Raw genomic sequence first — 14,917 nt, forward strand, 5'->3', positions numbered from 1 at the left:
AACACTAGAAGCGTCATTGTTTTTTGTACGATGACGGGGTACTCCCGGGACGGGATAATGAGTGCAAAAATACTTAACTTTTGAAATGATTAATTATGAATACGAAAAAACGTTATTAAAACTTTTTTTTCCCAAAATAAAAAAACAATCAACGCTTTTATTCAAGTCTCATGCAAGGACAAACAGAGTATCCCGAGAATAAAAGAACGTAGCAAGCATTGAACATTTTATTACACACTATTCGTTCACTATTCCGCTCCCAACACCTACACTGGGAGCTTCCGAGAGAAAATAGTGCATCGTTGGAACCAACATGACGGATCCAGATCCAGAGCGCCATCTGAAGAAAGTGCTGAATGTGATCGGTGTCAGTACGAAAATCGGTAATGTGTTACAGCTGGTCAAGCGCCGACGTGGGAGTCCTCCGAAGATTACGGAAGAGCAGGAAATTCAACAACGGCTCGAGAAATCTAAAGAGGCGCGCTCGGAACGCCTTAATATATTGGCTACCAAGCATCGACATGTGCTAGAGGTAGGTGCTTACATTTTAGCCGAAGATCAAGACTATGCTGCCGAATGTGTTGCGGATCGAATTTCAGACGTGCATTTGCTCGACAACTTTTTCGAACCTGAGGGCGTGAAGGCATTGTTGCTGTTTTATGGAATGTGCCCGCCACCAGGGATGGACACGGGAAGATACAACGCAAAGCATAAACAGGACAACAATCAAGTTTGGATCACCGATGGGCGTAGTGGTAAAGTGACGAAGATTTGTGTAGGAGTTTTTCGCCACAGTAACGTCAAACTTATCGAAGCCAAAGGACTTGGTGATGTAAGTAAAGGCATTTTTGGCTCGGAGCTTGAAAAAGCACACAAAATGTAATTGACTTTACTTTGTAGGAAATCCTATTCACCTACATCACAATACCCGAAGGATGTTCAGTTGTCTACAGCTTGGTTTCTATGTTGGAGAAGGTTCTTAAACCAGCTATCGATCACATTCGCGATTATGGACATTGTAATGATGTTCAAAAGAGCAATTTCAAATACGGTGTAAATCGGTTCATCAACTTTCTCAAGAGCACCGAAAAGGACATTTCACAGCGAATCGTATTTGATGTAGACCGAGATTTGTACTTAGGTTTTCTGCTGACTGCAATTCAGGTAAAAGAAACGGTGCGCGATCGAGAACGGATGGGTCGTGTGGAGCAAATTTTCAGTAGATGGATGGAGCAAATTCAGTACGCTCTTACGCAGGGCGATCAGATAGAGCAAGCGCCCCATTACGCTGGGCCACTCGTGGAGTTAGAATATTGGCGTACTATACTGACGCGCTATACATCGATCAGTGAATTTACGGAGAGCAAAGTTTTTCTACAATTTTTGGAATCCTTAAAAATATCTCGTGGCAAGTTGGTGAAAGTTTGGGAAGGATTAGCGGCAGAATTATCAAAAAAATTGATTGAGTCTCGGGACAACGTGCGTTTCATCAGCTCAATCGAACGTTTTTGGGATCCTCTGTATCGGTGTGAACCACACGAAGCAACGCGTAGCATTCCAAGCTTGATGGAAGTCATTCGTCACGTATTCAAGTCATCCATGTATTACAACACGACGGATCGCATCACAGGGCTGCTGACAAAAATCGCCAATCAGATCATCATAAACTGTCGATTATTTCTTACTGATCGTGGAAAGATACGGATTTATCATCAGCCCAAGAAAGTACTGATCAGTAAAATTATCATTTGTCACAATTTGGATGCTGCTTTTCGAGATAGCTATGCTCAAACGGTACAGAAAATGACGGAAAACCCGACTGAAACACCATGGGAATGCTCACAAGTGTTTATTTTTGGAAAATTAAACCACTTCAAGTTACGGTTGGCACGAATACTAGAAGTAATGGAGTTGTATCTGAAGTATGAAGTTATCGACCGGGTGGCCATATCTGGCACGGAAGTTTTCTCGGGACGAATTAAGGCAGCGTACGAAACACTCACCTCGAAGCCTTACGATCCCCTGATTTACACCGAACATCAGTTCGATACCGATTATGAATGTTATCTGAAAGAAGTAGAAACAGCTGAATCAGGTCTTCAAAAGTTTCTCAAACATCAACTTATCAACGAGCGTACCGTCGATAGTAGTCTTTTGATCTTACGAAGATTCGAGAAGTTGCAACTGGACTGTTTGTGCATCGATCGTCGCTATCTGGATGTCGCAATGATGCTGGAAAGCGAAATTTTTCAACTCAAGGATATCTACAACGAGCATCGGGCGAATCCACCAGTACCGTACGGTGTCCCGGAAACGGTGGGTCGCATCATGTGGGCTCGAGCGCTATTTCGTCAAATGGATGTACCGCTTGGTGCCCTTAAAAATAGAACGTGTGTCTTAAACCACCGAAAGGCGCAACTCTGTATCAAATATTATAACTATCTGTGTGAAGTGTTGATTCACTACGAGTTGCTGCATCACAAAGCATGGATGATGTTTGCAGAACAAGCTAGAACTAAACTGTCAACACCGGTGTACCGCAAACGTTCTACCGATAACTGGTTGGAGCTCAACTTTCATCCATGGATCAAGCAAGTCATCAGGGAAACGGAAGTTATACTTAAGCTCGGTTTAAGTGCACCAGATTTTACGATTGTACTGGTACAGAGCAAAGAGAAAATTTATCAATGCTTTGAAAGGACCAAGCATCTATTGCAGAGAAACAATACACTACGTTTAGCCATTCCAGCGATATTTCTGCCATTGATGAGAACAATGTTGGTGAAATTAGACGAAGTTTTCTTGCCAGGGCTGTGCGTCATTACATGGGAATCTTTGAACGTTGATAAATATCTGGATGATGTCGAAAATACGCTAGTAGAAACGGAACAGTTCTACAAGGAAGTTCACGACATTTGGCAGGCGCGCGTGGAAGATACCTTGAATTCCTTTGAAAGCACCGACCTTCTGACGCTCCCGACTGACCCTGTTGATCCGAACGAATTTTACGAAATGAACATTCGATATCGTCAATCGGTGCAAGTTTACTTAGAAAAAAAGTCTCAGGCTATGGAAGGGGCAGTTATAGAGTTGATTAATAAGTTTGTCCATAAAATAGATGTTCCCGATAGGGATGATCGTGGAAATCGACGATATCAACTTCCTCTGGATGAAATCAATGATGAAAATAGGCGCAACGAAGAGCAACTCCCAACCGATAAGTTTGATTGGATACGCTTCGACAAACTGTATAAAACGCCTGCTAATCCAACACCAGAAGCACATCTGGAAGCTCTTTTCCAGGACTATGGAGGGCTCAATTACGACGTTAGTACACTGCACATTGACTGCATGGAGCTGTTTGCATATTTCAACAATCGAATCATAAATGTTTTCGTACGTATGGTGAAAAATTCATTGGAAAAGCTACGCTCTCGGCTAGAACTAGTGCGTCTACAGCTAAACAAGGCAGCCATTTTAAGCGAAATCCAACCACTCATCGTTACCGCAATGCAATTGCAGGCCGACTGCTGTGACATAATGCCCTCGCTAGAAGATATACAGCTTTCGTTCGAAAGAGTTGTGCTGAATGTGGTCGAAACTTTCTACGCTATTTCGACTTGGGGCCGTCAGGCAAAGTCGGCAGAGAGAAAAACCCGACGCCCAGTGTTGGCCGAACAGCGCGCTGAACGAGATTGGTACAAACTCATCTCCGAGCACAAGGAGGTGACAAGAATGGTGCACGAATTTGATGGCGGAATGTTATTGCTGAAGCCCGATATAAGTTACGTATTGAAAAAGGTCTACAACCATTACGAATACCTTTGGAAACAAAATTTGTTCACTGTCCCTCTGGAAACAAAGCCGGGACTGTTCGAAAAGATCAAGGAAGATCTCACATCCGTCACCTACAGTAGTCACATCGGGCCGATCGTCATCAATCTAGACGCTGTAGTTGAACTTGTACTGCGACGTTTCTACGCTTTCTACAACATCCGAATAGAAGAAATAGTTGATTTTATCACCAAACACGATGAAACGCTCAAACGTACGCTCACAGATTTGGACGACATTCGCATGGCGATGGACTGCTTGCAAACGGTGCAGGAGAACTTTTCCTTCATTGACGTTGATCTAACGTTTATCGAGCAAACCTACCGCACACTGGCCGACTTCGAGCAGCTCGGAATAACTCAGGAGCAAGTGGATAACGTGTATGGTATTCGGGACACTTTCAAGTCAATGGTCAAATTGGTAGAAAAGGTCGAAAACGATATCATAGCCCTGCAGGTACCACTGCAGCGAGAACTCGCGGCAGGCGTGGCAAAGTTCAACGAAGAAATAACCGGATTTGATCAAGAGTTTGAAACGAGCGGCCCGATGGAGGAAGGGATTCCTGCAAAAGAAGCTAGCGATCGGTTGCTCATGTTTCAGGGTCGTTTTGATGAGCTTTGGCGTAAGTTTGAAATGTACGCGAACGGTGAAGCGTTCTTGGGACTGAAAGTGAACGACTATCCGGTGTTGCACAAGCGAAAGAAAGAATTTAATCTGCTCAACAAACTGTATTCATTGTACCTGCAAGTGATGAAAAGTATCGATCAGTACTACGAAACCCCATGGCAAGATGTGAACATAGAGAACATTAATGCGGAGCTCACCGAATTCCAAAATCGTTGTCGAAAGCTTCCAAAAGCAATGAAGGATTGGCCCGCATACATTGAATTGAAACAGAAGATCGACGATTTCAACAACAGTTGTCCACTGCTGGAGCTTATGTGCAACGAAGCAATGAAAGACCGCCACTGGGAAAAAATGGAGCTGATGCTAGAGTGCAAATTCGATGTGACCAATCCGACATTTACCCTTGGCAACATCATGGAAGCACCATTGCTCAAGTTTTCCGATGACATCGAAGACACATGCATTGGCGCTGTAAAGGAGAATGATATCGATACCAAGCTGCGCACGATCGTCGCCGAATGGTCTACGGTGAACCTGCAATTTGCCACCTTCAAGACGCGTGGCGAACTGCTCATTAAACCTGCTGAAACCGTTGAAATCATATCGTTACTCGAGGATAGCATCATGATTGTGAACTCACTGGCTTCAAACCGATTCAATGCACACTTCAAGAAGGACATTATGATGTGGTTGCACAAGCTGGTAAACACTGGGGAAATCCTAGAAAAATGGCTACAAGTGCAGAACCTATGGATATACCTCGAGGCGGTATTCGTTGGCGGAGATATATCTAAACAACTGCCACAAGATGCCAAACGCTTCGCGGGAATCGATAAGAGCTGGGTGCGCATAATGTTTCGCGCACGAGACAATCCAAACGTTGTGCAGTGTTGTACGGGTGAAGATGTCATGTCATATACTCTAACTTCCCTGTTGGAGCAGTTGGAAACTTGCCAAAAGTCGCTTACTGGATATCTCGAATCAAAGCGACTCTTATTCCCTCGCTTTTTCTTCATTTCCGATCCGGTGTTGCTCGAGATTCTTGGTCAAAGTTCAGACCCGACCTCCATTCAAGCGCATCTGTTGAGCATATTTGATGCTGTTGCCAAGGTGGAGTTTGATGAAAAAACGTTCGGAAAAATCGTTGCCCTTTATTCGGATAATGGCGAGCGTGTCCCTTTGACCAATCCCGTATTTTGTACCGGCGGAGTAGAGATGTGGCTCGGAAATTTGCTAGGTGAAATGCAAGACACCATCCGAACGATCCTAGCTCAGATGGCGCATTGTCTAGCAAGTGCTGATTTCAACTTTATCATCGGATTTCAAGAATATTGCGGACAAGCGGGACTCGTTGGAGTACAGCTGCTGTGGACAAACGAAGCTGAGATCGCACTGAGTAGATGCCGTACGGATAAAGCGATCATGCGCGTTACAAACAATAGGTTTCTTAACCTTCTGAACAGCCTCATCGAGCTGACGGTAAAGGATTTAACGAAGCTGGAACGCATTCGTTTTGAAACGATGGTCACCATACACGTTCATCAACGTGACATTTTTGACGATCTAGTTCGTTTCCGCATTCGAACGGCCATGGATTTTGAGTGGCAAAAGCAGGCTAGATTTTACTACATCGAAGAAACAGACGATGTGATAGTGAAGATAACAGATGTCGATTTCATCTATCAAAACGAGTATCTCGGCGTTACGGAGCGATTGGCCATCACACCGCTAACTGATCGGTGCTATATCACGCTTGCTCAAGCGATCGGTATGTCGATGGGCGGAGCGCCAGCTGGACCCGCGGGAACAGGAAAAACTGAAACCACCAAGGATATGGGTCGGGCGCTGGGAAAATTAGTCGTGGTCTTTAATTGCTCCGATCAGATGGATTTCCGTGGCCTTGGTCGAATTTACAAAGGTCTCGCACAATCCGGCTCATGGGGTTGTTTTGATGAGTTCAATCGCATCGAGCTCCCAGTGTTATCGGTTGCAGCACAGCAGATCCAGTAAGTAGTTGCAGTATAATTTGCAAATTGTGTGATTATAATTTTTCTTTTCTGTTTAACAGCATCGTACTTACTGCCAGAAAGGAGAAAAAAACATCCTTCTTATTTAGTGATGGCGATACCGTTTCGTTGAATCCGGAATTTGGACTTTTCATCACTATGAACCCAGGGTATGCAGGAAGACAGGAACTCCCAGAGAACTTGAAAATTATGTTTCGCTCGGTGGCCATGATGGTACCTGATCGGCAGATTATTATGCGTGTCAAACTGGCCAGCTGCGGTTTTAAGGACAATGTCATACTAGCGAGAAAATTCTTCACGCTGTACAAACTTTGCGAAGAACAGCTTTCGAAGCAGGTGCATTACGATTTCGGTTTGCGTAACATTCTATCCGTTTTGAGAACCCTAGGTGCGCAAAAGCGAGCAAATCCCACCGACACAGAGGAAACTATCGTAATGCGTGTGTTGCGTGATATGAATGTGTCGAAACTTGTCGATGAAGACGAGCCTCTGTTTATTTCGTTGATTGAGGATCTATTCCCGGGCATCAAGCTAAGCACCTCCAGTTATAAGGAGCTCCAGAAAGCCATAGCAAACAGTGCAGAATCTCTCGGACTGATGAATCATCCTGAGTGGAATTTGAAAGTAATTCAACTGTACGAAACGTCATTAGTGCGACACGGTCTCATGACACTGGGACCGACCGGAGCGGGTAAGACGCAGTGCATTCTGACACTGTTGAAAAGCTTTACCGAGCTTGGAATGCCGCACAAAGAGATTCGAATGAATCCGAAAGCAATTACTGCTCCACAGATGTTTGGAAGGCTGGACGTGGCTACAAATGACTGGACAGATGGAATCTTCTCCACCCTGTGGCGCCGAACACTGAAGGTGAAGAAAACGGACTTTGTATGGCTTGTGCTAGACGGGCCAGTCGATGCAGTTTGGATTGAGAACTTAAATTCCGTGCTAGACGATAACAAAACACTAACGTTGGCAAACGGCGATCGTATAACGATGGCACCGAACGCAAAGCTAGTTTTTGAACCTGACAACGTAGACAATGCGTCACCGGCAACCGTCAGTCGTATGGGCATGGTGTTTATGAGTGCATCCGTCATGAAGTGGGAACCAATTTTGAACGGTTGGCTCAAAACTAAGCCAGCAGACCAAAGCGACCTGCTGCGGCGATTGTTCCTAAAAATCTATAATGACTTGCACGAATTTGTCCAAACGAAACTGAAGGCCAAAATGAAGATACTGGAAGCAATCTACATCCGTCAGTGTTGTGATCTTCTGGAAGGATTGTTGGCTCCACAAAGTGAAAACGAAATCATAGATTTTACGGATGCTCATGTGGAGCGACTGTTTTTGTTTTCGTTGATGTGGTCATTAGGTGCCGTGCTTGAACTGGAGGACCGCGAGAAAATGGGAGAATTTATAGCAAAGCACCCGTCTAAAATGAGTAAGTATGTCGATTGTACAAATGTGGATTATTTTATCTTTATATCATCATTTCATTTAAATTGTCATTCAGAATGGCCAAAGCTGCAATCGGGAGAAACAATCTTCGAATATGTCGTATCAACAGAGGGTAATTGGCAGCATTGGAACGATCGAGTGGAGGAATATATCTACCCCAATGACAGTGAACCCGAATTTGCTAGTATCCTAGTGCCAAACGTAGACAATGTGCGCACTTCATTCCTGATCGACTTGGTGGCCCGACAAAGTAAAGCGGTTCTGTTGATTGGCGAACAAGGTACCGGGAAAACCGTCATGATCAAGGGTTACATGCTACAATACGATCCCGAATATCACCTCTCGAAAAGCTTAAACTTTTCTTCTGCCACCACGCCGAACATGTTTCAGCGCATTATCGAGTCGTACGTAGAGAAGCGCGTCGGAACAACTTACGGTCCACCTCAACAGCGCAAGATGTCCATCTTTATCGACGATGTCAATATGCCGATCGTAAACGAATGGGGTGACCAAGTGACGAACGAAATCGTGCGCCAGCTAATGGAGAATCATGGCTTCTACTCCTTGGATAAACCCGGCGATTTCTTAACAGTGCTAGATATTCAAATGCTGGCCGCGATGATTCATCCAGGTGGTGGCAGAAATGACATACCACCGCGATTAAAACGCCAATTTTGCATTTTTAACTGTGCCATTCCAAGCAACAAATCGATGGACAAGATATTTGGCGTGCTTGGTGAAGGATACTTTTGCGATACTCGATTCAACGATGTGGTGGTTCGGTTTATTCCTCGGCTTGTGCCACTGACACGCAAAATTTGGCAGGCGACAAAGGTGAAGATGCTGCCAACGCCGGCCAAATTCCATTACGTGTTCAACCTCCGCGATCTTTCACGCATTTGGGAAGGCATGTTGAAAGTTAAATCAGAACAGTGCAATACCATCCGAACAGCCATCAACGTAAGTGTGAGAATTGATCGAACTTTTGGCCAAACTATTATCTAATTCCATTTTTATTGCAGCTTTGGAGACACGAATGTACACGGGTGATAGCGGATCGATTTACTAATTTTGAGGACCGTAATTGGTTTGTGGACAACTTGCGATCGACTGCTGAAAAGGAACTGGGACCTGACTTTGAACACTATCAGGATGAAGAACAATTCTTTGTGGATTTCCTACGAGATGCACCCGAACCAACTGGTGACGAAGGTGACGATGTTAGTCTAGAGCCACCCAAGTTGTACGAAGAAATGCCTGGATTCGAAGAAACGACGGCACGAGTTAAAATGTTTCTTGAGCAGTACAACGAGCTGATACGTGGAGCTACAATGGACTTGGTGTTCTTCCGTGACGCCCTAATCCACATGATGATCATTTCACGTATAATGGGCACCCCGCGCGGAAATGCGCTGCTTGTCGGTGTAGGCGGCTCAGGAAAACAGAGTTTAACTCGTCTGGCATCTTTCATTGCTGGGTACAAGTTTTATCAAATCACTTTGACAAGGGCGTATAATGTGAACAACCTCATGGAGGATCTCAAGTATCTGTATCGCGTGGCTGGAGTTGACGGTCAAGGAATAACATTCATTTTTACCGATAATGACATTAAGGATGAAGGCTTTCTGGAGTACATTAACAACGTGCTAAGTTCTGGTGAGATTGCCAACCTATTCCCGAAGGACGAAATCGATCAAATCACAAATGAGCTGATACCGGTGATGAAAAAAGTTGATCCCAAGCGAATTCCGACGCAGGACAATCTGTACGATTTCTTCATCTCTAGAGCACGGGCAAATCTGCACATCGTTCTTTGTTTCTCGCCAGTCGGAGAAAAGTTCCGAAACCGATCACTCAAGTTCCCCGGTCTCATCTCAGGCTGCACTATCGATTGGTTCCAACGATGGCCCGAGGATGCGCTCATCGCTGTATCGACGCATTTCCTGCGCGACTACAATATCGTCTGCACGGCCGACATTAAGGTGCGCTTGATCGAAATCATGGCTTTCGTACAGAACCGCGTTGCGGAAGTGTGCATCGAATACTTTGAGCGATTCCGTCGACAAGCGCACGTAACTCCCAAATCGTTCCTTTCGTTCTTGGAAGGTTACAAAGTGATCTACAGACAGAAGCACGAAAATATTGCCATTCTTGCAGGCCGTATGCAAACTGGACTGGTGAAGCTTATTGAGGCGGCCGAATCCGTTGATGTGTTACGAGTAGAATTGGAGGAAAAGGAGAAAGATATCGTCATTGCCACCAAAGCAGCGGAAGTGGTATTAGCTTCCGTGACAGAGTCCCAGCGTGCTGCCGAATTGGTGAAGGCTGACGTAATGGTGGTTAAAAACAAAGCCGACATCCTGGTAGACCAAATACAGGCCGACACACTGGTTGCAGAGGAAAAACTCGAAGCTGCAAGACCAGCGCTGGAACAGGCCGAGGCTGCCTTGAAAACTGTAACTGGCGCCGACATTGCGACGGTACGAAAGTTGGGCAAGCCACCGTATTTGATCACATTGATTATGGACGTGGTGCTCATACTGTTTGGAAGAAGAGTGGCACCTGTTAAACCGGACGAGGAACGCCAATTCATGTTGGCCTCCTGGGAACAATCGCTAAAGGTAATGGCTGACACTGGCTTCCTTGGAAAAATTGTTCGTTACCAGGCTGATCTTATTAACGCCGAAACGGTAGATCTTATGATGCCGTATTTTAACTATCATCTATACACTTTTGAGGCGGCCAAAGCAGCTTGCGGTAATGTGGCCGGTCTGCTCAAATGGACTGTTGCAATGGCCGACTTCTACGACGTAAATAAGGACGTTTTACCCCTAAAAGCCAACTTGGCGCGGCAACAAAAGAAACTAGACATTGCCATGGCTGAGAAAGGCGCCGCAGAGGCACTTCTAAAAGCAAAGGAGGAGGAACTGGCCGTTGTGCAACAAATGTTTGACGAGGCTATGGCAAAGAAAAAAGCCGTCCTAGATGATGCGAAGCTATGTCAAGATAAGATGGATGCAGCCTCTGCACTGATTGATGGATTAGCTGACGAACGAGTGCGCTGGACGGAGCAACTGGAACAATTTAAGGACGAAACCGAACGACTTGTTGGAGATGTCCTGATTTTAACAGGCTTCCTTTCATACACTGGACCGTTTAATCAGGAGTACCGTACAGTACTGCAGACAAGTTGGCAAAACGAGCTGAGCCGACGCAGAATTCCAGTGTCTCGCAGTATCAACATCACGGAAAGTCTTACCGATCCTGCCACCATAGGAGAGTGGAATTTACAGGGCCTACCAAATGATGAGCTTTCGATTCAGAATGGAATCATTGTGACAAAAGCAGCCCGCTACCCCTTGCTTATAGATCCACAGTCGCAAGGAAAAATGTGGATAAGAAGTAAAGAAAACGATTTTGGGCTAGTGGTAACCTCTCTAAACCACAAGTACTTCCGTAACCACATTGAGGACTGTGTTTCACTTGGCTACCCGATGCTGATAGAGGACATCGGTGAAGAACTCGATCCCGTACTGGATAATGTTCTGGAAAAGAACTTTATCAAAATGGGCAATACGTACAAGGTGAAGGTAGGCGACAAGGAGGTCGATGTAAACGATTCGTTCCGCATGTACATGACCACAAAACTTCCGAACCCGCTTTACACGCCTGAAGTATCTGCTCGAACGTCGATAATTGACTTTACAGTTACGATGCGCGGACTCGAGGATCAATTGCTCGGCCGAGTGATTCTTACAGAGAAACGGGAGCTCGAATCAGAACGTACCAATCTGATTAAAGACGTCACCACAAACCGTCGAAAAATGCAGGAACTGGAAGCCAATCTGCTGCACAAGTTGTCCACTACACAAGGCAGCCTGGTAGACGATGTGACAGTTATCGGAGTGCTGAATACAAGTAAAATAACGTCGATAGAAGTTCGGGAGAAACTGAAGATTGCCCGAGAAACGGAGATTAAAATCAATCGAGCTCGTGAAGAGTATCGACCGGTGGCTGCAAGAGGCAGCGTACTATACTTTCTCATATGCAGTATGACCATGGTGAACAACATGTATCAAACGTCACTAGTACAGTTCCTGGAACGGTTTGATATTTCAATGTTACGCTCTGATCGACATCCAGTGCCAACCAGACGCATCAATAACATCATCGAATACCTCACATACGATATATTCCGCTATGTTTGCCGTGGATTGTACGAAGTGCACAAATACCTCTTTGTCCTACTGATGGCACTAAACATTGATCTGGACCGAAAAACAGTTACGCATGCAGAGTTCCAAACCTTCATCAAGGGAGGCGCTGCATTGGACATCAACACATGTCCAGAAAAGCCATACAAATGGATCGCCGATGTGACCTGGTTAAATTTGGTGCAACTCTCTAAACTTGATCATTTCGGTGCCATTCTGGACAGCATACGAAACAATGAGAAGGGTTGGAAAGCTTGGTTCTCAAAAGAAGCACCCGAAGAAGAGCCGTTACCACCGGAAGGAGGCTACCAGTCGATGGATGCCTTCCGACGCTTGCTGCTTATACGAGCCTGGTGTCCGGACAGAACACTGTTCCAAAGTCGTCGGTATCTGGGCATGTCACTAGGTGAACGTTTTGCCGATCCAGTTATCATCAACTATGATGCACTGCTGGAAGAAAGTCGGCCCTTGACACCATTAGTTTGCTTTTTGTCTATGGGCTCCGATCCCACGCCAAGCATTGAGAATTTGGCCAAAAAGAACGGATTCAAGTGTCGCTCTATTTCGATGGGCCAAGGACAGGAGGTGCATGCCCGCAAGCTTGTAGGCACCTCATTAGAAGAAGGTTCTTGGGTGTTGCTGCAGAACTGCCATCTCGGATTGGAATACATGAATGAGCTGATGCTTCAGATACTGGATTTGGAACGAGCCGGCCCCACGACGTATCATGAAAATTTCCGTATTTGGATGACGACCGAACCACATCCCCAGTTTCCAATCACATTTCTACAGATGGCCCTGAAATTCACCAACGAACCACCGTCCGGGGTGAAGGCAGGTTTGAAACGTACCTACGCATCAATGTCCATAGAGATGTTTGAATACAGTGATTCTCCGCTGTATGTGCCACTGATATACGGCATTTCGTTTCTGCATACGGTTGTGCAAGAACGACGGAAGTTTGGACCGTTGGGATGGAACATTCCATACGAATTCAATTCGGCCGATTGGCTGGCGAGCTGCATGTTTGTACAGAACCATTTGGATGCACTAGACCCTAAAATAGGTCGTGTTAGCTGGAAAACGATGCGTTACATGTTGGGTGAGGTGCAGTACGGCGGACGCGTTACCGACGACTACGACAAGCGGCTACTCAATACCTTCGCTCGCGTTTGGTTCTCCGATGCAATGTTTGAGGAAACATTCCGGTTCTTCCGTGAGTATCGTATTATGCGTTTCAAGACTATCGAAGATTATCTGGAGGCGATAGACAATATGCCACTCGTGGATCCTCCGCAAGTTTATGGATTGCACTCGAACGCGGACATTACATACCAAAGCAATACAACGAAAGAAATTTTAGATACAATTCTATCGATTCAACCAAAAGGTAAAGTGTTTTACACAGCATAAGTTTAGTGAGAAAATACATATAGTAACATTTAATCTTATATCTTTCGTACAGAATCATCCGGTGGTGGTGGCGAGACGCGTGAAGTAACCGTAGCACGGATGGTGCACGACATGTTGGGCAAGGTGCCTCCTCCGTACGATCCGTACGCTGTGAAGGAACGATTACGCATCATGGGCCACCAAGAGTCAATGAATATCTTTTTGCGCCAGGAAATCGACCGCATTCAGCGCATCCTGTTGCTCGTACGACAAACATTAGACGATCTACTGCTAGCTATCGACGGAGTCATTATAATGAATGAACAGCTCCGCGATGCACTGGACAACATCTACGATGCCCGTGTGCCGACCGTCTGGAAGCGAGGTAGCTGGGCTTCGGCATCGCTTGGCTTCTGGTTCACCGAGCTTATCGAGAGAAACACACAATTCTATAACTGGTGTTTCCGGAAGCGGCCCAACATGTTCTGGATGACAGGATTTTTCAACCCGCAAGGATTTTTAACGGCCATGCGACAGGAAGTGGCTCGTGCACACAAAGGGTGGGCATTAGATATGATCACGCTTCATAACGACGTCACACAGATGCTCACCGAGGAGTGCAAGGTAACACCACCGGAAGGAGTGTATGTTTATGGTCTGTACATCGATGGAGCTGGATGGGACAAACGGTTTATTCGTCTGCAGGAAGCTACTAACAAAGTTCTCTACTCACCCATGCCTGTCATACATGTTTACGCCATCAACTCCACGGCACCGAAAGATCCAAAGCTGTACGAGGTAAATTTCACTTTACATTTCACACCTTATTACATGTTATCACCTTATTCCTTTTCACTACAGTGTCCAGTTTACAAGAAAGCCAATCGAACTGATTTGAATTACATTACTCCACTGTGGTTACAAACAGCGAAACCACCGGAACATTGGGTTCTTCGCGGAGTTGCACTTTTGTGTGATATCAAGTAATTGGATCACCGTTCACTAATATTTGGAATAGAAAAACAACACAAGAAAACAAATGCACTAAAATTAGTTTATGTAGTGTTAACTTCAAAATTTTAACACTCAACGCTTGTGAAATTGGGAATAAACACTTTTTATTGCACTTTACACACTATAAAACTAGTTGATCTTGTTACTTTTATTATTAATGTACTAGCACTACACATGATACAAATACTATTTCGTTGTTTTGAATTCACAAAGCACGCGGTTTTTGGTACAATTGTTTTTGTCTGACATATTTGTGTATGTGCTTTCATTGTGCGGCGTTGTTGTTGGCGCGCTCGATGACTGTCAAGCGAGTAGATGATCCAACCTGGTTGTTTGACATTTGCTGTT

The 14,917-nt window shown here is 45.2% G+C and overlaps 1 protein-coding gene across 1 annotated transcript; it reads left to right on the forward strand.

Moving 5' to 3' along the window:
* Positions 1-313: 313 nt before the first annotated feature.
* Positions 314-14,542, forward strand: LOC126563477 (dynein axonemal heavy chain 8). Its single transcript, XM_050220122.1, has 7 exons — positions 314-832; positions 901-6,467; positions 6,530-7,932; positions 8,005-8,909; positions 8,972-13,553; positions 13,629-14,353; positions 14,417-14,542. The coding sequence occupies exons 1-7, from the start codon at positions 314-316 to the stop codon at positions 14,540-14,542; spliced, it is 13,827 nt and encodes a 4,608-aa protein (XP_050076079.1).
* The last annotated feature ends 375 nt before the right edge of the window (positions 14,543-14,917 follow it).

This window comes from Anopheles maculipalpis, chromosome 3RL (assembly GCF_943734695.1).
Source record: "Anopheles maculipalpis chromosome 3RL, idAnoMacuDA_375_x, whole genome shotgun sequence".
NCBI classification, from domain to species: domain Eukaryota; kingdom Metazoa; phylum Arthropoda; class Insecta; order Diptera; family Culicidae; genus Anopheles; species Anopheles maculipalpis.